Source organism: Oxyura jamaicensis, chromosome 3 (genome assembly GCF_011077185.1).
Source record: "Oxyura jamaicensis isolate SHBP4307 breed ruddy duck chromosome 3, BPBGC_Ojam_1.0, whole genome shotgun sequence".
Lineage (NCBI taxonomy): Eukaryota > Metazoa > Chordata > Aves > Anseriformes > Anatidae > Oxyura > Oxyura jamaicensis.
Genome location: NC_048895.1, coordinates 7,353,558 through 7,378,281, shown reverse-complemented (window position 1 = coordinate 7,378,281; position 24,724 = coordinate 7,353,558). Strand labels below are relative to the sequence as shown.

At 38.0% G+C, this 24,724-nt stretch overlaps 1 protein-coding gene across 1 annotated transcript in view; it reads left to right on the top strand.

Annotated features, from left to right (window-relative positions):
* The first annotated feature begins 1,428 nt into the window (after nt 1-1,428).
* TASP1 (taspase 1) overlaps nt 1,429-24,724 on the top strand; it is an 86,484-nt gene continuing 63,188 nt past the window's right edge. The window contains 7 exon segments of the mRNA XM_035321903.1: nt 1,429-1,497; nt 4,761-4,978; nt 6,685-6,752; nt 8,335-8,403; nt 16,515-16,635; nt 18,101-18,185; nt 24,293-24,372. Of these exon segments, the coding sequence (XP_035177794.1) occupies nt 4,840-4,978; nt 6,685-6,752; nt 8,335-8,403; nt 16,515-16,635; nt 18,101-18,185; nt 24,293-24,372 (562 nt within the window). The 5' untranslated portion in view covers nt 1,429-1,497; nt 4,761-4,839.

The window sequence follows — 24,724 nt, the reverse complement described above, 5'->3', positions numbered from 1 at the left end:
ATCAGTGAAGGATGCCTGGATGTAGGCAAGGAGAACCAGAGGAGAGCAAAGAAGGAGGCTCCAGATGCAAGTTCTTCCAAGATTTCAGTGAAAACTGATGGACTGTTGCCAAGTCAGGAAGAGTTCATTATATATATATATATATATATATATATATATATATATATTTATTTACTCTTTTTTTTTTTTTTTTTTTAGTAATGTTTCTGTAGCAGCAGGGAGATGATGGAACTGCAGGGCTGCCCTGTGCTGGACACAGCCATCTTTACAATGGACGCAACAGAAGACATAGATGAACCTGAACCCATCAGTGACACCGGTGGAGCCTCAATGAAAACATGCATAAGAAAGGGTGGAAAAAGCTGAGGAAGAGGAACAACACAGCCACAGCAGGAGGAGGAATTCTGTGGTGGAGTGGTAACATCCCTGATACGTTTGCAATTTAGGAATAACCCACAGTGTTGGGAGATGTCTGGAGTGAAGTTGAACAGGGGAAAAGGGGAGAAAAGTGTTATCCTTCCCCCCCCCTCCCCCCGTTTTTTTAAAAGTGGTTTCTCTGTTTCTCAATACCAAAACCAGTAATTAAATTATTGTTAGTTGGAATTAAGTGAAGTTCCCCAAGTCTAGATTCACAGTTCCATGATGCAGATCAGGACCTCTTCTTTTTAAGATAAATGGGGATGAAGGAACCTGGTGTGGGATAAAGGATGTGGCGTGCAGCTGCCTGTTATGAACATCTGAAAAAGCCTGAGGGAAGTAGGACTTCATAGTGGCAGCCTTCCTTCCTGGGAAGGTGCTTTTAGAACATGATGCTGGGCCAGGTGCTGAGTCTGCTTTAGAGCAAAAGGGAAATGTTCCTGTCACAGTAAAGTCTCTGAGAATGAAATGCCCCTTGAACGAGGTCCTTCTGGGCAGCCTCAACTGGGATGGGGAATTATCTGACATGCCTAAAATGAACAAAATGCACTTTTATTTTATCCCTGGTAGAAAGCAGAGCTCATGCTTCTTACTTCGGGGAAGGCAACTGTTACCTCACAATCCCATTCCCCACGCAAAATCCATCGCAGACAGGTCTAGTTTTATGCTAGGAGAGAGGAGAAAGCAGCTGGAGGAAGCCTAGCCCGAGGCTATCCCCTTCCCCTCCCGCCCGTAGGCTCCCAGCCCCGGTCGCCATTTCCTGGCAGGCGGCGCCGCGGGCACCAGGAGCACCCCCTGCTCTCCGCCGCGGTCGCCATTTTCCCTCAGCCCCCCCCTCCCCGAGCCCCTTTCATAGCAGCGCCCGCGCCGCCATTGGCTCCTTCTCTCAGAGGGGCGGGCCTTTCCCCTCCGCCCCCGCCAATCGGCCTCCCCTTTCCTCGCGACGCTGCTTCCGGTCGCGTGGCCGGCCGCGCCCAATGGGCGGCCGGCGGGGGGGCGGGACGCCTCACCCTCACCGAGGCAACGGGTCGGCCGGGCGGTTCCGGGTGCGCGCGAGGCCGGCGGCGGCGGCGGCGGCGGGTGAGTGCTCGGCGCCTGGCCCCGCCCCCCCCCGGCCCCCCCCCCCCCCCCCCCCCCCCCGCCGGGCCGTAAACGCCCCTCGGGGTCGCGCGCTGCCGGGAGGTGGGGGGCGGGGCGGGGAGCTCCCCCTGGTGACGTCACCCCCGTGAGCGGCCGAGGCCCCGCCTCCGGCAGGGCGTTGCCATGGCGACATCAGCGCTGAGGCGGCCCCTCAGGAAGGCCTGGCAGGAGCGGGCGGGCGGGATTTCCTTGCTGGTTTTTGGCAATAAAAGTTGCTTTTCTGCCTTTTTTTCGTGCGTCTCTGTGGCTCCTCGTTGGTCGTTGCGTGCTCCCCGCGGCTCACGTTGCGCTCGGGGCTCTCCGCGCTTGCCCTGCTGCCCAGCGCTGTCCTGCCCAGCGCTACCCAGCCCCTGTCAGAAACGAGAAGCTCCCGAACGCGAAAAGCTCCCGCAAATGAAAAGCTCCAAAACACGAAAAGTTCCCCCAAACGACCCCTTCCGCGCGGCCAGGGCTGAGACGCAGCCATCCCTACGTGCGCCTCCTCCTCCCCTCATCTGTAGCCGGCTGTGTGTCAGTAACCGCGGGCGTCCGCCCCGCAGAGCGGGAGGCGCAGCTCTGGGTCCCTCGGGGGGCGCCCTGTGTCCCCCCGGGGCCCACAGCCGGTCCCTGGGGTGTGTGGCAGGCTGCGCGTGCTGGCTGCGACACCCGTGCTTAGTGACTTTATTTTTCCTGAGCACCCGCCTAGGAGTTCGGCGCTTGTTGCTCTGTAAATGCAGTAAGTACCTCGGGCTGCTTCGGTGGGGTTGTCACGGTTTGCGTTCTTTGCGGGCCTCCACCGTTTCTGTAGCTGTGTGGTGAGGAGCGATGCGATCAGCGCTGTCAAGTGTACCAGAGGCCAGCAGAGAGAACAGGCGAATCTCTAAAGGCAGCTGGAAAGGGAGAGGCAGGCTCCATCTGGAGCTTAGAAAGTGGAAGCAGCAAGTTTGGGAATGACGCTTGAAGAAGGGTTTGGAATGGAAGGGATTTGACAAAAATTGGCCTTGAATGATGTTAATGAGATGAGTTTAATATATGTGATCTTTTTAGCTTACTGTGTGAACTCTGCGACTGCCTTGCTCGTAAAAATCACCACATCCTCAAACCCGAGTGCGTGTTAAGGCCTAATTAGGATTTTCAGTCTGGAGCTGTACTATTATTTAGGCTTTAAATAGCATCTCTATCTTCATTTTTTAAAATGATTTCTCTTCCAACTTTATTACTGTTTTTTTTTTTTTCTTTCTTCCAAAACCTGTGTTCCATACTTGCTCCTCTATCATTTTACTTCAGTCTTCGTTGTGCCCCTGTAGGTGTGTGCTGCAGTAGGATGCAGGAAAGTGGAGTCTGTAGCAAACAGGCTGTGTTTTCGGGTCACCTCCTGTACCAACGGCTGCTGGAGCTCCCTTGCTGCTTGTTAGCAAAAAAGGAAGTAAATTGGAGTGGTTGTGACGTGACCTCGAGCTCTGAAGTCTATACATGAGACTTACAGTTGGATGTAGTTTATAAATGATTTTACTCTCTGTAGAATCTGTGTGTTGTAGAGGTAATTTTGTATGAATATATGTGTTTATATTTACATAAGTAAACATAATTATTTATATATGTCTAGAAATATATGAAGATACAAATACGTATTTAGCACCTAAGAGAAAATGAGTGGAAAGAAGTAGCTTCCTAGAAAGCTGTGCTAATTTTCAGTGTTGCAAGGATGGCTTTGGTAAACCAGTAAGTTTGTCTTTTCTGTGCCAGTGCAGAATGTTGACGAATAACATTTGCACTGTTATGGTTGTTTTAAGTGTTTTAATTCCTGGAGTTAGCTGTACTGCATTTGCGAAATTTGTGGCTTAAATCCTACATATTAAACATCCCCTATTCACTTACTAGTATTTTTAGGTTACAAATAGTCCTTTTAGAGGTGGGAGGGGTGATAGATGTCATACTGGAATATCTTGACACGTTATCAGAGGTCTTCATCCATGCATTACGGCAACGTGCTTGTTCACTTCCTGAATTAATCCGACACGTAGAATGTGCTTTCAGTTTACCAGCTGAACTAGAGGAATGATAGTGTCGTTATTTGTCGGTAGAAAAGAGAAGCAGTAAATACAGCAAACTTATCTTCTGACTCTTGAGGAATACAATACATTTTTCTGTACTATCAGTTGAGAGCTTTTACTTTGTATTCTAGAAAATACTGTTGGCTTTTCCAGAAACATCAAATTCTATAAACATGTTAAGGGTTAAGATCCAAAAGCTAGCTAAAAGAATGGGTTTACTAAATTATTTGACTTTGACTTAAGTGTGTTGTGGTTCATTAATAGTCATGGTAGCTGTTATTTTTCTCTAGGCAAACTTTCCTTCACTGTCTTGGGCTTATTTGGCATTATTTTTAGAAATACTTTGCAATTAAAAAAATACTCCTTTTTTCTTTTTCCCCTGTAAATTAGTGGAGAATAATAAGGGAAGGACGTAGAAGGCTATGGAAGACTAGGAATGAGTTCATTGTAGGTTCTTAAACAGCTATTTCTTTCAAAAGAAAGAAAAAGATAAGGCATTATTTTTATTGATATGCTGCAATTCTGTGGAGAATGTGTTAATGATTTCTGATAGACTTGAATTTGTGTTAATGTATGTTTTCTACATCACCTACATAAAATATCAACACAAAATCATGCAGGCAGATGCCAGCACGTGATTTCCGGACAGGAGGTTATGGACATATCTATACATGCCATCTTTTAGCTTTTGTAGCGTTGTTATAATGATGCTTAGGACTTGTCACATGAGAAGGGGATGCCACTTTTAAGAAGTCAAGATTATGACTGTGAAGCATCATTGCATTTAAAACTAGTTAGGCATGCTGGGTGGAAAAATAAGTTATAATGCTGAATAAAAGAAGACCATAGAAAGCAGCTTTCTCAGTTGCATGCAAGCCTTAGATCAGCAGTTCCCTAGAACAACTGGAAAGATTATTAGGTTCAAGTCTCTCAAGGGGAGCTTAAAGGCTGATTCCAACTTGCAACATGGACTTTTCCAACTGAGTTGGTTATCCTAAGCCATGTCAATAGTGCTAGCTAGGAAAGAGGCAGAACTTAGAAGCCCTTCTTTCAACAGGTGTTCTTGCCTTGTTTCAAACCTTTCTTCCAAAAATTCTTTCTGATGTTGATATATATGAAATATGTCTCTTGGAAATCAGTATCTAACATTTGCATGTGATTTGATTTTAGGATGATTCCTCTCCAGAGTTTATTTTTGAATGGAAGCATGCTCTTTTCCAATAGAAGATGGTGATCCTGATGTACGATCATGGAGAAGGGTATAAGTTCGATAGAAGTGTTACCTTCCAAATCATCTCAGGTTACAGCTGTAAAAGTGGTGGTCAAAGAGCCCGAAACAAAGCAAACCCAAAGAGGGAAACGAGTGGGATTTGTGCTTGTTCATGCAGGTAAGGTGCGGAAACGTAACAGCTGGAATGGAAATAGTGCGTATACAGACTACATGTCAATGTTTTATATTGGCTTTGGTCTGCTAGTATGTTAATGAAACATATAATGAAATGAAAATGATTTAATGAAATGTGTAAATCACACATTTACATCCAAATGAAACTTTGGATGTAAACGTGTGAGTGGAGAGTTTGTTTGGAAGTTGCATTGGCTGGAGAATCTTGGGAGCTGGTACTAAAAATGTAATTTTTGGTGTTCTGAATGGTGTTTGTGTATATACATACTTATATATATAATCATATGCATTTGTTCTTTGTCAAAAAAATATTTAAATTTCACAGTTATAAAACATCAAGTTCTTCAGTTACATCTGCTAATAGGGAACCCTACAAAATGTGAGAGAGGTCTATGTCAGTCTGTTTCTTTACCCTACAGAAGGATCAAACAGAGCTCTTTGATTACTGACAATTTTTTGTCTAGCTTGTCCTTAAGCATGTCTAGTTAAGACTTTCTGAAACCTTAGGCAATGTGTTGCAGTATTTGACTCTTTTTACACTTTGAAGCTTTTCTCCAAGTCTATTTTTTTATCATGTCCTTTTTTAAGCGAATCGTTATTTATTCTTTCCACATGTAACAAAGAGGTCTTCTACTCAGATGTGATATAAAAATGATGTACTATGTGTCTCTTGTTCATAAATAATTTTTAATAGGTTCCTTCTTAAATACTGTTAGTCTTGAAAATATGAATAACATTTACATCTGGCTATACATTTGTTTTTAGCTGCTGAAATCCTTCAGGCAAAAAACAAAAAGTCTCCATGGTGCTTATTCTTGGTTGATATTGGAAGACCCTGGTATTTTATTTAAAGAGCAGATTGAATTGATCGATACGTTGCCCTTTGCTGCTATATTTTACTATTTAAAATTCCTTTTTTTTCTTTGCTGGAAGTGTTAAAACTGATTTTATTAGAGTTTATCAAGGCTGGCATTACTAAAGGTGAGGAAAGGGAAGTTGAAATCAATACAAACGTGTTTGTCAAGTTTAAAAAAAAAATGGAAACTAAAGGTCAGTGTGCTAATCTTGTCTGCTGTTTTTCTGGTACTGTATTGAGTCAAATAGTGGACACTGATAAATTTCTCAGGTATGGAAATAGGGGACAGTGGCTAAAACCAGGGCAAAATGGGGAGGTGCAACACGATAGGCATAAAGACTGAAAATGAGAATAAGACGAAAAAAGTGATCCTTATTTCAGGTACATCTTCTGGTTCTAAAACTGGAGTAATGAGCTCTAAAAGTGTAGCATAAATATGAGAAAATAAAATAGTAATTGGCCAACTTACAAATCAGCAGGAAAAGGAAAACTGGAGTTTGACTTAAAAAAATGGAGTTTGACTTTTTTTTTTTCCCGACACGAATGGAGGTTAAATAAAACAGCAAAGCTGAACATCCTCCAAGAATGAACAAAACTGGAGTCCCTTCAAGAGTGTTTATAGGAACAGATTATATGACACTGAGATTTACACCTGTGTGCTCTGTACTCTATAAGTGTATTTGAATGGCATAAAGTTGTCAACCACTGATACAAAAAGGAAATGCTGATTTAATCCAGACACCTTCTCTTTGCCCAGGTCATAATTCTTGCTTTGAACTATAGACAGTAGTTTGATAAGTAGTATAATCTCTTTTTCTTTTGTCTAATTGTAGGTGCAGGTTATCATTCTGAATCCAAAGCTAAAGAGTATAAGCATGTATGCAAAAGAGCCTGCCAGAAGGTATGTCTTACCATCTCCACAGTCTTGTACTGGATATGTAAGAAATACAGAGGGAGCACTGTCCCTTTGCTATAAATAGGCATATGGTGGTTTAGCTACTCAGACTGTAGGCGTTGCTAGAGGAAAAAATGGAGCAGCAACGGTTAACATGGTGGCTGTGCAGAGTCACTACAGTGCTTGGCCCCAAGGTGCAGCAACTTTGTTAATTTGGTGGTGGCAAATAAAATACATCAAAGGAATGGTGGAGAACAAGCAGGTAAGCTCGCAGTGGTGCCTTCACAGAATATACTTATAGCTTCATACACTGCTTCTGTGGTTCAGGGATTTTCAGAGCTGAACATAGTGCCTGGATCTTTCATTAATATCCACTCTTTTTAGAGTTTATTTAAACTCTGAAGTCTAGATTACTCCATAAATATAAGGATTTCTATAATTCCTATATCTTCTTGATAGCTGTTAACTTCCTAATAGGAAGAGAAGTAGAAACAACAAAAAAAAAAACAAGCAACCAACCAAAAAAAAATGCTCTTCCCAAAGTTGGAAAGGAAGAAATGGCACGATTTTCATTTCTATGGAATTATATGTAAAAATATATATATTTATTATTTTTATCTACCTTGAGAATTCAGCTTTGGAGCTGGCAAGTCTTGTACACAAAGTGTTGAATAAGAAGCTGGAATACTGATCTCCAAAATTCGTAATGCCTTTTGCTTTCTCCACAGAGATGGAGCTGAGGAGCCTGGCAGGCTTTTTGGAAGTGTTTCAGAGCTGGAATCTAATAATTAATTAACACTTCATCTTTACAGTTCTGTTGCTCAATCCTAATACAAATCTAATTTCTTAATGAGAAGCTTCAAAAATCATCCAAACTTAATACCAGCTTCGTTAAGGTTGTACATTAACCCTGATGATATTAATTTTTCAGCTAATTATGTGTGGAAAAGAGGTTGTTTACTGTTGAATTTGTCTAATTGGAGATTCTGTTTGGTTCCTTAGGCTAGGTAGCCAACATAAATAACTTGTATGAAGAGCAAACAGTCACAGGTTTGTCTTCCTGCAGCCATAGCTGTTTTCTGGAGGTTACCTGAGGGACCCGTACAGATCTGAGATGCAGCGTTAGGCTCTGGAACTCCTATTGCTTATAAAATCTGAAGATAACTTTATCGTATATGATTTGTTTTTATGCATTGTCTTTTAGATGTGTTCATATGTTGATAATGTTCAGTTCCATGATCATTGCCATGTATGGTACTAGGGATTGGTGTTGAATCTTGGAAAGAAATTAGAAACTTCTTGACTGAAACGTTGTGTTTGAGGAAGTCAGGTATGAGAATTTGTTTTGCTACAGATTTGAGCTTGAATCTGCTACTAAATGCAGTGTTGGAATGTCTACGGAGTAAAAAGCCATCAGATCTTCCCTCACATGGTGCATGGCCATGATTTCCAGTGTATCTTGTTTTTCTGTCTTACATCTTAAAGTAATTTGGTGAAGATTCTCTTTTGTACAGGACTAGGAAAATGTAGGGCTTAGCAATAAAATATTAGAATTTCCTAATCATAAACTCAAAATTTTGTTTTACAGGCAATTGAAAAGCTACAGGCTGGCGCTCTTGCAACAGATGCAGTGACTGCAGCACTTATAGAATTAGAGGTAAGAATTTCTGCCTAACAATGTATTTCTCAGGTACATTGTCACATTTTTCTGTAGGAAGGTACTAATTCAAATGGGGAAGTTACTAATTCAAATAGGAAATGTACTGAGATCCCCCTTTTTGTGTCTTAAATTCAGTTATCTATGTAGATAGGGAAGCGATACTAATTTTATCTTGTCTTTTCACTGTATTTTGGAATAAATGCATTTAAAGACTTCTAAAACTGCCAACTAAATAAAAGTTTTCTACTTGTTTCAATTTGGTCGTTATCTCAGGTATGAGATAGCCTTATCAGATAGCCTTTAACAATTTTACAAAAAATACCAATTAAAGATTTATCTAACCCTTTTTAGGGAACTTCTGACTTACAGGTGGGGTGCACTGGTTCAGCTTCTTAGGTGGGGAAAAATCATGCTACTGGTAACATTGGCTAACTAGACATCCTAGAATAAGTTCTCTCTCTCTCTCTTTTTTTTTTTTTTAGTTTAGTTTCTTGAAATTATAGTCCAAAGAATTTAGGTGTAGTTAGTCCTTAATAACTGTATTAATGCTCTCAGGTTAACATCAATTATATTAATGTTAACTGTCTCTGATATGCTTTCCTGGATTGTGATATTCATATCTTTTTCAGTTTTTCAGGATGATGTTGCGAAAGTGATTGTATAAATATAAGGTTGCTAGTCTCTGTCCAATTAAACAACTATTAGAAAATGAAGTAGGAATTTTAAGTTCTCATTTTTTCCACATCATGCTTGAGCTATGCACTTGAATTAATGTAATTCATGAAGGCTTTTTTTCTTATATTTTTACTTTTTTTCCTCTATGATCTCTGTCCGATAGGATAGGAGACTAGAAGCAGGCTGTTTGGCGAAATGCAGGTTTTTTGTAAAATTATCTTTTTTTTTTTTCTGATTCTTATGACCAGCTGTAAATAGAAAAGTAGGACAAGTAATATTTTATTCCAAATGGATTTTTTATTTAAGATACAAAGAATCAATAATTATAAGGAGATGAGCAGCTGTTTGTAAGGCATTTGGAAGAGTGTCTTTTTGGAGTGGTGAGATTTTACAGCATCTGACTTTAGTGAAGGCTCCCTATGAAATAAGGAAAAGGGGAGTAAAGCTAAAAGAATTCCTGGGATATAAATTAGGAAGTTTAATATTAATGATTGTCCCAGGTCCACTTATACCCTCATGGCAGTAATTGTTTCTTCCTCTCCAACTTTATAAATAAAGAAGGAAGGCATGGTAAGCATTCTACTGTAAAAATAATGTCCCGTTTTTGGAATTTATTGTCATATTCAAGAGGATTAGCAGAGGACTTGCTCACACATATGTTTAGAAAATATTAATTAATGTACCTGATAGGGTTAGCGTGACGTAGGCAGTATGTACTTCAATATGCCTTAGGCATGCTGACTAGGTGCTGAGGCTTCAGTCATACTTCTAACTTGTGAACTTCTTGACTTTAAAAAGTACTTCAGGTATTCACTGAACTGTTCAAATATGCTTTCATGTGCTGTCTCACACATTAAAATAGATCTAGGTGAGAACAAAAGATAAATTCTCTGTAGAGGAATTATTTATGCTGCACATCTATAAGCTAACTGAATCTGCGTTTTTCTACAAGATTTTGTTATTCACTTCCCTCCTTGGTGGAAGAAAAAATTCCTATTTTGTGTTGTGATTTTTATTGTGTTCCTGAACTAAGTAGAAGAAAACATATTTTAAGAAGCTTTACTTAAAAGCTATGTATCTCCTAGCAGCTGTGCCTGGGGTAATTATTTTCTGTTTTTGATATGCCTAAGAAAAACTTTTGCTGTAGTAGATTTAAATATTCTGATGTGACATCTGTAACATGTTAGGGCTTTAAGATGAAATTAAAACATATCTAGGGAATTAATCCAATCAGCAACCTCTTTCTTCTTTTCTTTCCTGATGCTGTTCTGGTGATGCCTGCCGTCATTCTTTCTGCTTTTGTAATTTTATTAGGTAGTATTTTTATGTGTACTGTTGTACAAAACCTGTTTTTTATTGTTTTTTCCTGTTTTTAATATTAAATATTATTTTGTTCAGGCTATTCTTCCACTGCTCTCAATATAATTATTGACTTTCATTTCCTCATTAAGTGATCTATATAACTTCTTAATTGTGCGTCATTCTCTTTTTTATTGTGATAAAGAATACTGGGTTTGGGATTTGGGCTTCTTTTAAATTAAACTTTACAGCTATGCACTTACATTGAGGAAGAATCAAAAGTATACTCAAAACATAAAATGGTGTGTTTTGCAGTGGCAGGTTTTTGGAACTGGTATGAGAAATTCCAAAGTGTTAGACTGTCAGCTTTGAAAATGTTGAAAGGTTTGTGTCTACTCATATCTCATGGTGAACACCACCTCGAGAGATCTCCGTCTTTTCTCTAGCTGAGTCTTCTGGTTTATTTCCAGTGCTTTTTCTATTCCTGCCTGGAAAACAGAAACTGCATGTGGCAAACCAACAAAGCAAACAGAGGAAATTTTCTCTTCCATTATAAGACTTTATAGGTAAAAATGTACGTTTGTATGTTGACTGTCTCTCTTGTGAGCTATCACTACTCGTTTATGCAGAAAAAATACTGATGTTTTCATCAAGTACTTTAGCATTTCAAATTGGGAAAAATAGTAAAAATCTGTATAAAACCAGTTTTGTTTGTTTGCATCTGCCACTGCAATACAGATTAAGGTAAAGAACAACACAATTTTGTATTACGTGATAACAGATTCCATCATGGAATGCTGTTTCAAGCTTCTTTTTATTTTGGTTGCTGTAGAACACATTACTGTGAGTTTATCTGAAATACTTAATCTCTTTTACAGTTCTGTAGAGTTCTTAATGCTGTATTCCAAAAATCTGTAGTCTTTGCAAGACACACAAATCTTTTCATGGAAGTGTCACAAAAGATTAATTTTTTTTTCCCCTCAGTTCCGCTCAATTACACAACTCCTATTACACAGAATTTCAGCTAATCCAAGAGGCATCACTTCAAAGACTTGTTGAGGCGCAAGACTTGCTCTTGATCTTTTATGAGCAAGCTGACAGTTTGCTTGTGGTATGCTGTCTGTTTTTTGTTTTATTTTTGCAGGCTCCAAATGGAGAATGAACAGCCTTTTTTCGTTGTACTTTGAATCTCAAATGAAATAGTGGATAGATTAAGATATAATGCTAATAGTTTTTTTGAGAACTTCTACGAAACAACAACACCTGACCCAGAATACTGTTGAAATAACTGCACTGGTCTTCATAAGCATCAGCTGTATTTCATAAGTAGATTAAAGACAGTTACGTTTTCCAGTTTGTGAACTCTGTCATTGCAGAGAAACAAATGGACAGGTTACTTCTTTCAGCTTTTGGTAATAAAATGGATATGGACAAAGTGCTTCATAAAACTCATCATTTACACTGTATTCTTCTACAAAGACATGAGTCCAGAATCATTTATTTTTGCCCTCTTGCTATCAGCCACCATATGAAGTCTGAACTTGCCTTGAAAAACAAAGGGATTTGGGCAGCTTTTTTTTTTTCCTTATAAAACTTGCAGTTTTCAACAAAACCACATGCTGATTGAATTTATGGCTGGCTGGAGAAGTGATGTGCAATTTCAAGCTCAGAGTATAGAGCACTTCAGAGGGTCTACTGCTCAGATATCAGAGACGAGAGCATAATTTTGTTGTAGAGGATGATGAAGATACTAAAAGTTAATACTATGTGTACATCGCTTGTTTCTTTAATTTGACTTCTGTGAAATATTATTTATGAACATCATTTAAATTGGAAATTAATGTGATTGATGGGGAAGTGGATGTCACATTTTGCTTTTGATCTCCTTGCTACTAAAATTCCTCTATTTACTTTGCTTGTTTTTTAGCCTCAATTCAAAGGAACACAAAACCAAATTTTGCAGTGAAGTAGTTTACTTCTTGTTGAATTGTGGTTGGTTTTTAAACATGATTTATTAATTTTATAGTAAATAAGATTTTGGAATATAGAATCTTAGTCCCAAGGATATCTTTTTTGAAGCTGAAAGTATGATGCCAGCAGCATTGTTGTGGTAAGGCAGTCACCATAGATGAACTTTAAGTGGATAATGAACTGGAAGTTGTTAATTCTAGTTAAAAGCATTGCTGTGATGTTTTGCAGCAGAGTGACTAACAGTAATCTATGACAAAAGTGTTCTTTAAAAACATTTTAGCTGATTTAGTTGAAAGGGGCCTGACTCATCCTTGTAGACTATTACTTCTTGTCACTGAATTCCCATAGAAAAATGAATTTTAAAATTGCAGAGTGTAGAAAGAAATGGCTGTAGACTTTGAAATCCTTTTAGAAGTTGCAAATAAACCTTGGCCTAAACTGTAGAAAAGATGAATGGAATGCTCTTTAATACATGTCAAAATAGAACAGTTTAACTATTTGCCTAGATGTAATTCTGGACTATTACAGTTGAGTAACATCTTCAAGCATTCCAACTTTGACCACAGCTAGAAACTTCAGCATGCCTGTGATTGCTGCCAGAACATTTTCAAATACATCTTGAAATAAAAAGGAGTCTACAAATGAAAATGATACCCTTGGTAGCTTAAGAGTTTTTACAACATAGACTGACTTTTGAAAATTAAATTCTTGTTCCACATCTTAAAGCTTTGTATTATCTCTTTACTACGGTTTCAAGTTTTAAGTTAGAGATATTTCAGTGATGGTGTAATTGCTGTAGTCTAGTATTTTTCACAAATTCAAAAGCTTTTGTTTTATTAACATACTTTGAATAGATACTTGTTTGTCTTCTCTCGTTTTTTAATTATTATTATTTATTTTTGTATAGTGGTAGGGCTTGCTGTTAACTTGCAAAGCTCATGTCTGTTTTGCTTGCTTATCTGATCTTTTTCTGACTGCTTAGAGATATAAAGGCTGATCTCTGCTTGTGTTTTTTAAATACAAGTAAATACCTGAATATACCTACTGTTACAACTTTTTTTTCCTCCTTTCCATCCCTCTCCCAAGTTGGGTACAGCTTGGGTAGTCAGTTCTTGCAGTTCTGCGGTAGCTCAGTTTATTTTTTGCCTTTTGAAAGCATGCACGCTTCTGTTCTAATAATGTTTTCACATTCCTAAAAGGCTGTGCATTTTCATTTTAAAACACTTCTTAATTTACCTAGATTGTATTCCAAAATTTGTTTATCAGAGTCTTGAAATCTTTTGGTCAGACTTTGCAGAGATGAATGTGTTCCAAAAAGAGATGTATTTATGTGCTTTATTTCATGTCCTTGTTTGTTCATAGATGTAGGTGTGAATATCTGTTTCCATTTGTTATAAAGGTTTTTCCCTGCCTCATTTCAAAGGCTTTATATCTCACCTCATCTCAAAGACACTCCGGTAGGTGTCAGAGATTCTGTGCCGTTCATACCCAGTTCCTGCGCTGTCTAAAGCTGTTATCAGATCAGCTTTTAGGTTTGTGAAATTAGAGAGACCACCTTTCTCTTGGCAATTCTGAGACTGCATCTTAACTGAGTGCAGTCTAATTGTAAAGCTCCACTGAAATTCTGAACAGGCCCTTGGAATTTGCTCTTCATTTCTTTTTTACTGGAGAAGTCACTCAGGTTGTGAATGAGCATACTGGTAAGACTCCATAGTTCTGAAATGAAAGAGTTGTGCCATCAAAGAGGCACCTTCTGCTTTGTTGGTTTAGAGATCTTATTTATCAAATACTATGTGATGTTCTCATAAATACTTTGTAGTATTCAGAGGGGAGAAACAGGTGGCATTCGCTTTGTCTTGAGATCCTCTAGATAAGTCATCTTTTGGTGCATCCTCAATGTTGTGTCAATGAAGGTGTTATTCCAAAGCACATCTTGATTTTTAGAAATAAACAGAACTAGTGCTACTATGTAGCCTGCTTTTTTCCCCCCCCCCTTAAACTCTCTTAATTATTACCTGTATCAGATAGCAGGGAGCTTTGCATCTTGCAGGCAGAAGGATTCTAGACAGAGTAAATAGGATTTCTGTTCTGATAGGTCCTCCCTGCTCCCTTTATTTGGCCACAACATCCACTTTTAAGATAACAGCTGTCTTTGCTTTGTGGCTGTGACAGATCTATAGAACACAAAATTCTTGCTCTTTGCTAATGTTTTTGAGTATAATGTACTGAGCAAATGTTTTTGGAACAGAGCCTTAGAAATTAGTCTTCAGTCTTGCAGATCTCCGTGCTCCAATTAACCAAGAGCAAGGAACTTGGAGAGCTCTAGGAGTAAGCACAGTTCATCCTGATGCATTCCTGTTTTTCCTTTGTTCTCCAACAATTTTTCACCATTTGCATTCAGATTTCTTCTGTCACTTCTCTGCTCCTTTTGTTCTAAACCTTCACTGGCTTAATTTTCTTCATGGTTGCAGAGCCTGGCGAGCAATACAGTTGGCTAAGCCTGCTCCTGGTCGGCAGTCTTCCCCCTTTCCAAGGCCATCATCTTGGTAGCCTTCCACCTTTCCCCCTTTCTAGGGAAAACTATTCACTGTGCGCCGAGCTGCAAGTGTTTCATTATCTGAACTTCTCTTCCACTTTACTTTGCTGTGATGCATATCTGTCAAAATGAACAACACAATGAATGTACACAATGAATCTGAAGGTCTGTTATGGCATGAGATAAAATGGGATGGGATAAAATCTTGGGCTACTTCTTGGATGCAGAAGAAAAAGAGAAAATAAAGATGAGTGGTGTAGAATTAACACAACAGTGAGATTACTGTCTGTTTAAGGGTTATACGTTGATCATTTATTAATGATTCTTTACTGTTACCTTTAAGAATAAAACTCCAGCAAGACTGCATTTTGTAACTCTTTCCAATATGTGTTAAATACCTTACCTCTGTAAATTAGAATCATTACCTTGCAAAACAGGTTTTGTATTTACTCATTGCCGTTCATTTGAAAGTTAACAAAAGAGTACTGACTTGCTGCAAAGTTGTTTTTAATGTCTGTTCTCCCTCGTTCTTTCATTTCCTTGCATTCATTGCAAACTGTGCAAAGAAAGAGCCAATTCTCTTAACATTTAAGACAGAACTTTGTTTCCAATAGATGTATTTCTTGATTCTGCATACATTAGATGTATTTGTAACGTCATGGCCATCTAATTTCTATGATATATTTACATACAGTCTAGACAACCATTTTATTTCTTACGTGAAGTTGTTATGCTATTGTAATAAAAACATATGAAACTCTGAAAGAATGCAGCATCTCTAAAATGTCACTGACTGTTCTGGCCTGTTCTCTTTCTTTGTCTTGTGCTCAGTTTTGCGATTGCATCTGGAAAGAAGGGGCTATGCTGAGCTGACAGCAAGACTTGAACTATGCCACTTTAAAGCTTTGTGATTTTAAAATCCTGGTGATGCTCTGAGGGAATGTGTAGGCAACAATTAGTATTTTTAAATCTAGCAGCAACGCTTCCTGTTTGACAAACCTGAGTTTGCAAAAACTACAGAAATCTCTAACAAAAGATGAGTTAGCTTTTAAGTAGGTAGTTTATTAAAGGTTGTTCCACGCTTTATATGAAATATACCTTTGTTATTCAATAAACTTGCAGACCATGGTAATGACTGTCCTCGTGCTAGTGTTCAAATAGGAATTTTGCAAAGTGAATTCTTGTTATTGGTGCTGATTCCTCATTTCTGTGTGCAGGGCTGAAATCACAGGCTTGTCATCTTAAGGAAACATACAGTTCTGATTTGCTGCTCCACCATACTTGAGAGTTTCAGAGGTAGACTGTGGTCTCTGTGGAAGAGATTTTTACTCATCTTGTAAAGCTTTTGCTTGCATATAAATCATCATTGAAATTCGTCGTGTGGTTATTATTTATAATTGCACATTATTACACTTGAGATGTATCACATTGAAGGAGGTGTAAGGTATCTGCTGTAGTAATTTGAGATGACCAGTGCAGATTGCTCTTTTTTGTTGTTGTGGCAGATTGAAATACTGCAATAAGCAGTTGCGCTCTACAAAGACCAGTGTCACCATATTAGTTATGCAAAGGTTTTGATGTAGTCTGTTATGGATGTGGCCTTACAGTGTTTTATTCTTATTTTTAGGATTCTCCTTTTACAAATGCAGGAATGGGGTCTAACCTAAACCTTCTGGGTGAGATAGAATGTGATGCCAGTATAATGGATGGAAAGTCATTAAATTTTGGAGCTGTTGGAGCACTGAGTGGTATGTTACCTATGTATTGTAAAGCTAACTACTGATTTATGTGCAAAGATACATCTTGTTCTTTTTTGTTATCTTTTTGGAGGGGGGTGGCATTATAAAATACTTCCCTGTTCAATAAATTCTTTCCTCTTTAAGGGGAGAAGGAGGCATTCCTGCACCCTGAAATGCTGCTTGGTGTTGTTGCAGTGTGTTGTCTTGTTAGTTCACTGATAATCCTTTGATGCATAATGATCATGTGATAAAGTGTTCACCAACAGAGTTAAATTTGCTCAGGTGGCTTTGGAGAATGATAACTTTATATTAAAATGCAATTATCTATCTACATATTAAAAAAGAATATTAGCATTTAAATTCCACTTTGTTCTTGTTATCTGCCTCTTTGGGGAACTTACCGTTACAGTATTCAGTCATAAGGTTACCTGATATTTGGTCTCTTAGTTAAATTGGTCAAATTAGGATACTAAGGAACTGAGATTTCTTTTACAGTGTCAGAAAGCTACATAGATTGCTAGCCTCGAAGCCGAAGCTTACTGTTTATTCTCGAGAATGGGTTTAGCTAATCATCTGTCAAGCTGTTTGCCTGCGACATAAAATTTCTGTTTAATGTGGACTTTTTTCATTATAAATTTTCTCACAGGATTAGTTACATTTGGATTTTTTTTGTGTGTGAAACTATTACGAGGTTTGATGAATATGCATACAGGACTAATTTAATCTCAGAAATAATGTGCTTTTCTTCTCCTTTTTGCCTAGCTTTCTTTACCTTTGCGTACAAAACAAACGCACAGTCCCAAATAGGGATTGTTGAGCTTTTGCCCTAAGTAGGTTCAACAGCCTTAACTGTTACTATTGAATAGCTTTTCTGACAATGTTTCAAGCTTTGTTCTTTATCCTAGAATGGTTCTAAACTGTGGTAATAACTTCCTCATGTAGATATAAATCTAAAATAAATAGTGAAATGAAGTGTTTCAAGGGTTGTTTGTTACAAAAAATATCCTTCAAACCATGGCGAAGGAGAAAATGAGGGAGTGAGAAAAAGCTAAACCTGAATCCTATAATCCCTGTTCTGGCCAGATAGATCCAAATAAAAGCCTTTTCCATCTTGAAAAATTAATACTCATAAAATGTCTTTGGCCTGTAGAATACCACTTGAGTTAATTTTGAGACTTCTGTGGTAGGCATTCACTCCTAATATTTCAGTATGCTTCCTTCTGTAAAAAAACAAACCAAAAGCAAGTGTTGATTAGAAGGCCTTGCCACCACTGATAGGATATGTGAAGGAAAAACTGATAAAAAGTGTTATTAAATTGAAACATAGCACCCTGAGGTATCTCTCACTGAATTGCCAAAGCCTTGGAAATTAAAGGAAGCTGACTTCCATTGCCAAAATGAATGTTATAATGCAATGTGGAAAAATATTTTAATGTTTTGTTCCCATTTTTTTTTTGCTAATTTTTCTTTTCAGGGATCAAGAATCCGGTTTCAGTTGCAAATAGGTTGTTGTGTGAAGGGCAGAAGGGAAAGCTCTCTGCTGGCAGAATTCCACCTTGGTAATTGCTTTGTTCTGCTTGTCTTTACTTTAGTCTTATGTCTCTACTGCATGCGATATTTGAAGGCTATATCTTACCCAAAGAAGGCTGATGCTGTTTTACATACCAGCTATAGTGTGATTTTAAAAAGAAGCTAAGTTTTGTTCTCTGATCTTGAAACATCTTGTGCACTTGATGCAGCTGCGAGTAAAAGTATTGTGGATAGATGTAGTTGTCAGGCTGTGTTAATTTCTGTTTGTGTTATTATTTCCAAAGTTATGTCATACTGAATTCTTACGGTTTTTACTATATCATTTTGAAAAAACTGTAAATAACATCAAAATTAAAATGAAATTCTGCTACCTTTGCCTCTGTTTGCCTTAAAAAAAAAACGAACAAGACCACATGGCTTTTAAAAAGTATGTAAAGGAATCCTGCTTTATTGACTTTGTGGCTTTATTTTGTAGCTCAAACATGAAAATTTCCAGTATTTACTTGGAAGTTGTTTTAAACATAAACTTAATAGTATTTACAGCAACAATGAAAACACCCCTTATTGATATTGGTATAATAACTATATGAAAGAGGAAACTATTAAGCACATGACAACTTTGAATATACTGGAAAGAATCCAAGAACTGTTTTGGAATTGATTGATCTTAAAAGCATCTTATTTTCATCAACAGTTTAAATTGACAAGTAGAGAGCTAGAACTGGAGTGGTTACCTCAATTATACTCACTGCAAAAATTTGCTACTGTTTGCTCACTGACTGCAGTATTGGCAGATGTGTTAAATCAGCATTTACGTTGTTTGAAATTCCTATATTCAGATTTACAGATTTTACTTTCCTTACTGTGTTATTCTTCCTATAAGACTATTCAAATAGTCAGTCTGTATCTGATAGTACAGCATTCCAGTTTAAATAGAGAGGGAAACTACTATTTCAGCATTCTGTAATGCTTCAAAGGTAGGTCACAGATTGAAAACAGGCACTCCAAAATCAGCCCATCAACAAGCAGATTTTGCATTTAAAACTGTTTTCTTTGCTAAAAGAAGAAAAGAGTGATTGTAGGTAGTGAGAACTTCTTTTTCAGAGGAGAAGTTTACTGAGGAATAGGAACTTCAGTTGGGAAGTTTCAGTTGCTGCAAGTAGCTTATTTTTTGATATTTCAGGAGAAAGCCAGCATTTAGACAAAATACATTAAAAAACGGGTTGTCAAATGGGGTGGTTGTTAGATTTATGTATTTATTTATTCCCAGAACAGGGGAGTTCTGTTGTCTTCTACAGGAGCGAGCACTTGTGATTTAGTTTTGTCTCTACCATCACAGTGTTTTCTCTAATTGTGGCAAGGAAGGGTACCTGGGATAGTCTGTAGCCTATTTTAGCATGTTTTCTGTAACTTCATGACCTAGTTTTTGTCACTATTATTTTAAAAATAACTGAATGGAAGAGAAACTATATCCTCTTGTCCTCAAAAGACAAGACTAAATCTTTCCAACAGTGTGCAAGGTCTTGATTAACAAACACTGTAAAAGACAAGGGAGCTCAAACTATCAAGGTGAGAAATGACTATCTTCAGAGCCAACACATTCAGCATATTGTGCAAATGCTTTGGATCTCATTTACCTATTACATATTTCAATTTCTCCTTCCCCCTTCTGGATTTTGAATATGGATTTTATTAGAAAAAAAATAGTTACCTTGGGAACAATCTATAGGAGTGGAACATGGTAGCTTGCTTTGGTAGATGTTCCTGTATGTGCAGGGTATCCTGAGTTCGGAATGGAGCTAATGATCATTGTAGGTGATGACTGTTGACAATTTTCATGCCTTGCCTTTCTGGCAGGGTTTGGCGTAACACGTTCTTGTTCCAGGAGTGAAACATATTCCAGCGCAGACTGGGATAATATGTTGTCAAGTAGCAAGAGAACAGCTGTATTTTTGGCGCTCTTCCCAAGTGTTAGGCTTTCAGTAACTGACTTTTATTTGTGAAGATACGCAAGTTTCATCTTGTTTCTTGTGAGCAAATAGTGTGTTGGGGAATCTTACAGGTACTACATAGCCCAAGAACCTATCTTGTTAAAGAAACTTAGTGGTAGAGACAGTTTCTATGGCATGAGCTAAGCTAGCTTAATGTTTTCTGGCCAGGATGTCTGGCACAGGACCATGTGAGAGAAATTCAGGAACTGTGAGATCAGTAGAAGTGGCGTTATGGAGGGAGAGGCTTGTCTGTAAGAGAACATATGGAGGCAGTCAGTTTGGCCTGTTTACTACTGTTCTGCACCCATTTGTACAGTGACATTTCAAAACGGCACATTTCTGATTTGCAGTAGAAGAAATTCTAGTGAGTGTGAATTAATTTATTTGGAGATGGTAAGTTTATTGGGAAGGAGTGATCAAGTGTCCTGACTGATACATGTATGCAGTTCGCTGGGAATTGCTCTGTAGTCTGGGTCATTCTGGAACAATATCTTGTTGTATTGTTCAAAACACGGAATCCCACTATCCAAATCAAAATTTAAAAGGTTTCAAGTAGAGAATCCGTACGTGTATGATTGCATTTGTTAAATCTGTTTCAGGTCCTTACACCTTCTCTCATAGTCTATTCAGCTTGATGTTGGCAGAACATTCCCTACCTGTGTATGCAAGAATAGAAAATACTGAACTCTTCAATGTTACATATTATTCTATAAGACATTCCTGATCATTGTATAATTTTACAAAAGAAAGAACAATTATAGTTGCATTATTACACATTGGGTGGATCATCAAGAGTGGTCTTTGGTCCCAGAATAATGGATTAGATGTTTTGTAGTAATAGCTTTTAAGTTTTTTTTGTTTGTTTGTTTTGTTTTTTCCTATTTCATATGCTGAAATGAGGAATGCCTGATCTTCCTAAGAGGAAAAAGCTTATTTACATAGTTTACTATTCACTTTAGATATGTAAGGATTGCAAGATGGTACAAATAGACCTAAATGTTACCTGTTTTTTTTTTTTTTTAACCATTCCTTGGTTTTATTGATTTCAAAGTTCATATTTGTATCCCTTTTTCACTATTAATAATAATCCATATGGCAAGAAGTACTTCCCCCCCTCTCCCTCCGCTGGACACGCAGGGTTTTGCAGTTTTCACTCCTGGGATTCACAGTGCTATAGACAGGATATGTATGCTGGGTAACCTGCAGGGCAGTGCATAGTCAAGAATGTGCATAGGTTGACGACTCACCACCTTTTATCTCTGTTCTTAATGTCATCTGAATAATTTCTTCTATGTAAGAGTCATTTCAGAGCAATTGCTACACTTTAAAATAAACATTACAAAATTAGTTTGTTACATTCAGGATCACCTTGACCATCTTTCATGAACCTAACACTCTTCTGCCATTTCTGTTCAGCTCAATGTAGCCTGTCTCCATACAGCCTGTATTAAATGGTCCCATTTGGAGCAACCAGCACCAGGAGAGCCATGTTCTTGTGAAAATTTGCCTAAAAGGACCATTTTAAGGATCCTTTGCATGCATTTTCACTTACTGTGTTGTAGTTTCCGTGGAATTGGAAAGCACATCCAAACATGGACTTGGTGCTGGGAGGACTTTTTTGTCTTCTGTGTGTTCGGAGCCTGTACCAGCTGCAGAGTACCCTTCATTTGATGCATTTGCAAGAAAGATCTTTTTATCTTGTTTGTGTAGAACCAGCTTTCAGAGTAGCAGAGCACAAACTCTCATTCATTCCTTGTTTTTGTTTTGTTTTGTTTTCCCTTTTGGAAAAAATGTATTTTGAACTAGTTAAAGGCTTTTGAGACTCGGTGGAGTTTTGGCTGCTTTCTGTAGCCCACTGGCTTTGTTCCCTATTTTCCCTCTCCCTCGGTTAATCATGCTTGGTGGTAGCTGTCTAGGGTTAGTTTTGATTTTATGCCAGCTTAAAATATAGCCCTGATCATGCTTGCCTGCTGCAGCTCTTCTACATAGGTATATGGACGTGTCTTACGGCACCCAAAGTAGTTTCCTAGTGCCTGACTGCTGGTTCCCACCTTCCCACCACCCTGCAATCTGTGGCTGTGAGCTGAACCAGATCACAGAAACTTGCTTTTTGGAGTGGTGTGAAGACTTGTTTAGATTTGTAATTATTTGGCTACCTGCAGATCTGAGTTCATGCTGTATGTCTGTAGGTTTTGCTACTAGCTATCTCAGTATCAGTTTAGAGGAGGGAGTACAGGTGGTTGGATCACAAAGCACTGAGATCCTGATTTTTTGGCAAACTGATTGTTGCAAGGATGATCTCTGTGATGACTTGGGGCTTCAATCAATTAGATGTCAGCAAGAGGTGTTTGCTTCAATTAATCTAACTATTCTTTGGGACCAGACCAGGAAAATGCTTTGTCTGTGTCCACCTTTTAACCAGGGAGATGAATCCAGGAATTAAGGACACAAGTGAGAGCAAAATAAAAGTCATGTTACTTAAGTTTTGAACAACTTAGTACATCTTGAACATTCCTGGGGGCTTTTTTTCTTGCTTTGTAAATACTAGTGACTGTTTTCATGTCTTTAAGAATAAAACAAGCAGTTGTGAGACGTCAGGAAAATGTAGCGTTTCTGACTGATCTGGGCTATTCAGGTTTTTGCAGCTACCCTTCCTCTATTTTATTCAACAGGAAGCAATTACTCACTTCCTGAGAACGTATAGTTGAAAGAAAACTTCTTTTAGTCAATGGAGGATACTACTTACTTCACTTTGGCTACAATTTGCATTTCTCTCTTATGTTAATATGAGTGACAGGTTGTTTCTTGATCACTAGCTTACCTAAAAGGAGACACTTGAGTTCTCCCAAAGTACCCAGTAACTTACTCTACAGTATCTTGCAACATGAAAAAATATTTATCTGGAGCTACACTGACAATGGTAAGAAATACATGCTTAAAAATTCCCATTCTTATCTAGAGAAACTTTTTTTTGACGCTTATGTAAGGAAAGACTGAACTTGTAATGGTTACGTCATAGAGAAGATGGAAAGTACCACTGCAAAATACAATATACCGAAAGCTGCAGGTGTCAGATATAATGCTATCAAGAAAATTTGCAACAGTAGTAATGCCAATAAATTTTCTGTATCAATAATGTTCTCAGGAACTGATAGAATTATGCGGCCAAGGGGACTTCTGCGTAGCCGAAATAAGTTTTTTAATCTCATATTCATAATTCTAATATTTCTGTAAAGCTTTTTGAAATTACTCTATGTCGTCCGTCTTTGCTTCTTGTGCCCATTAGGCAGTTGTGGTATTCTTATTTCAAAAGGGAAATAGGAAGTAGTGACTGGAAACAGGTGTCCTTTACTAAGCTGCTGCTGTTGCTGTTTTTCAACGGCTTTCTGAAAATGTGTAATTTTCAACTACCACATTCCCTTTTTCAGGGAATCAGATTAATTTATCTATGGGGAAGTGGTATAATTATTGAGATGACTTTTTTTTTTTTTTTCCTAAAAGGTATGTGTCTGTGTATAACTCTTGCCATCATTCATTATCATGGCAGTAAGTGCTGTCTCACTACTTCAAAATGTTCAGTACTGACTACAAAAAAAAACTTCTCATTTTTTTTTGCCCCACGATTATATTAAATACTCAATGGATTTGTCTTATTTGCAAATGCTCGATAAAACACCATGAGATAGACCTCTGTCTTTCTAAATAAAACTTACTTATAGTTTGTATCATACATCCCAAAGTAATTCTTGATATTCCAGTAACACTGGCTAACTTCACTGGAAATGTCGTACCACTCTTGTGTCATTCATCCCATGTTGTTAGTCTTCAGGGTCTTAGCTGTTACAGAGAGAAAGCCTATGGACAGCGTTGTGCTGTTTTAGCTGCAATTAAGAGCTGGTGCTATTTGATAATTCTTTTAACATTTAATAGCACGTGTTTTTATTCAATAGTAATCTTAATGTCAGAGCTGCATAGTCTTCCAATGAAACTACCTAAGGTTGCCAACTGGCTTACAGCTGACTCTTCTATGAAATGCAGACAGCTTACAATTTTAAAATGACCAAACCAAATAGAAAAAAATAATTGCAAGAAAAGGGGGATTTGTTATATGGTTTTGTTTAAACTCCCTCTTCTGTGTCTCCTAGCTTTTTAGTTGGTGAAGGAGCTTACAGATGGGCAGTTGATCACGGGATACCAGCATGTCCTCCAGGTATCATGGCTACAAGTGAGTAAACTGGTGGTGTGAGTAGGAAGAACAGGACAGAATACTTTAAAATAGTGCCTCATACGCTGAGGTGTGCATCATGTCACTGTTCTTAACATTCAACTAGCTTATGGTATTGTGGTATATAAGGATGGTTAAGTATAATAATTTTCTATTATGTATCTAAATAGCAAAAATTACGAACTGTTACTTCAGCTGCATTTTAGCAACATGTAATTCAAATGAGTTTGTGATTCTAGGATTAAATACAATGAAGGACTTTTTAAAAAAATATTATTTTTAAACCAAAATACAGACTTAGACAGCTCAAGTTGTGATCCATCTTGGATCCCAAAAGCACCAACTAGCCATA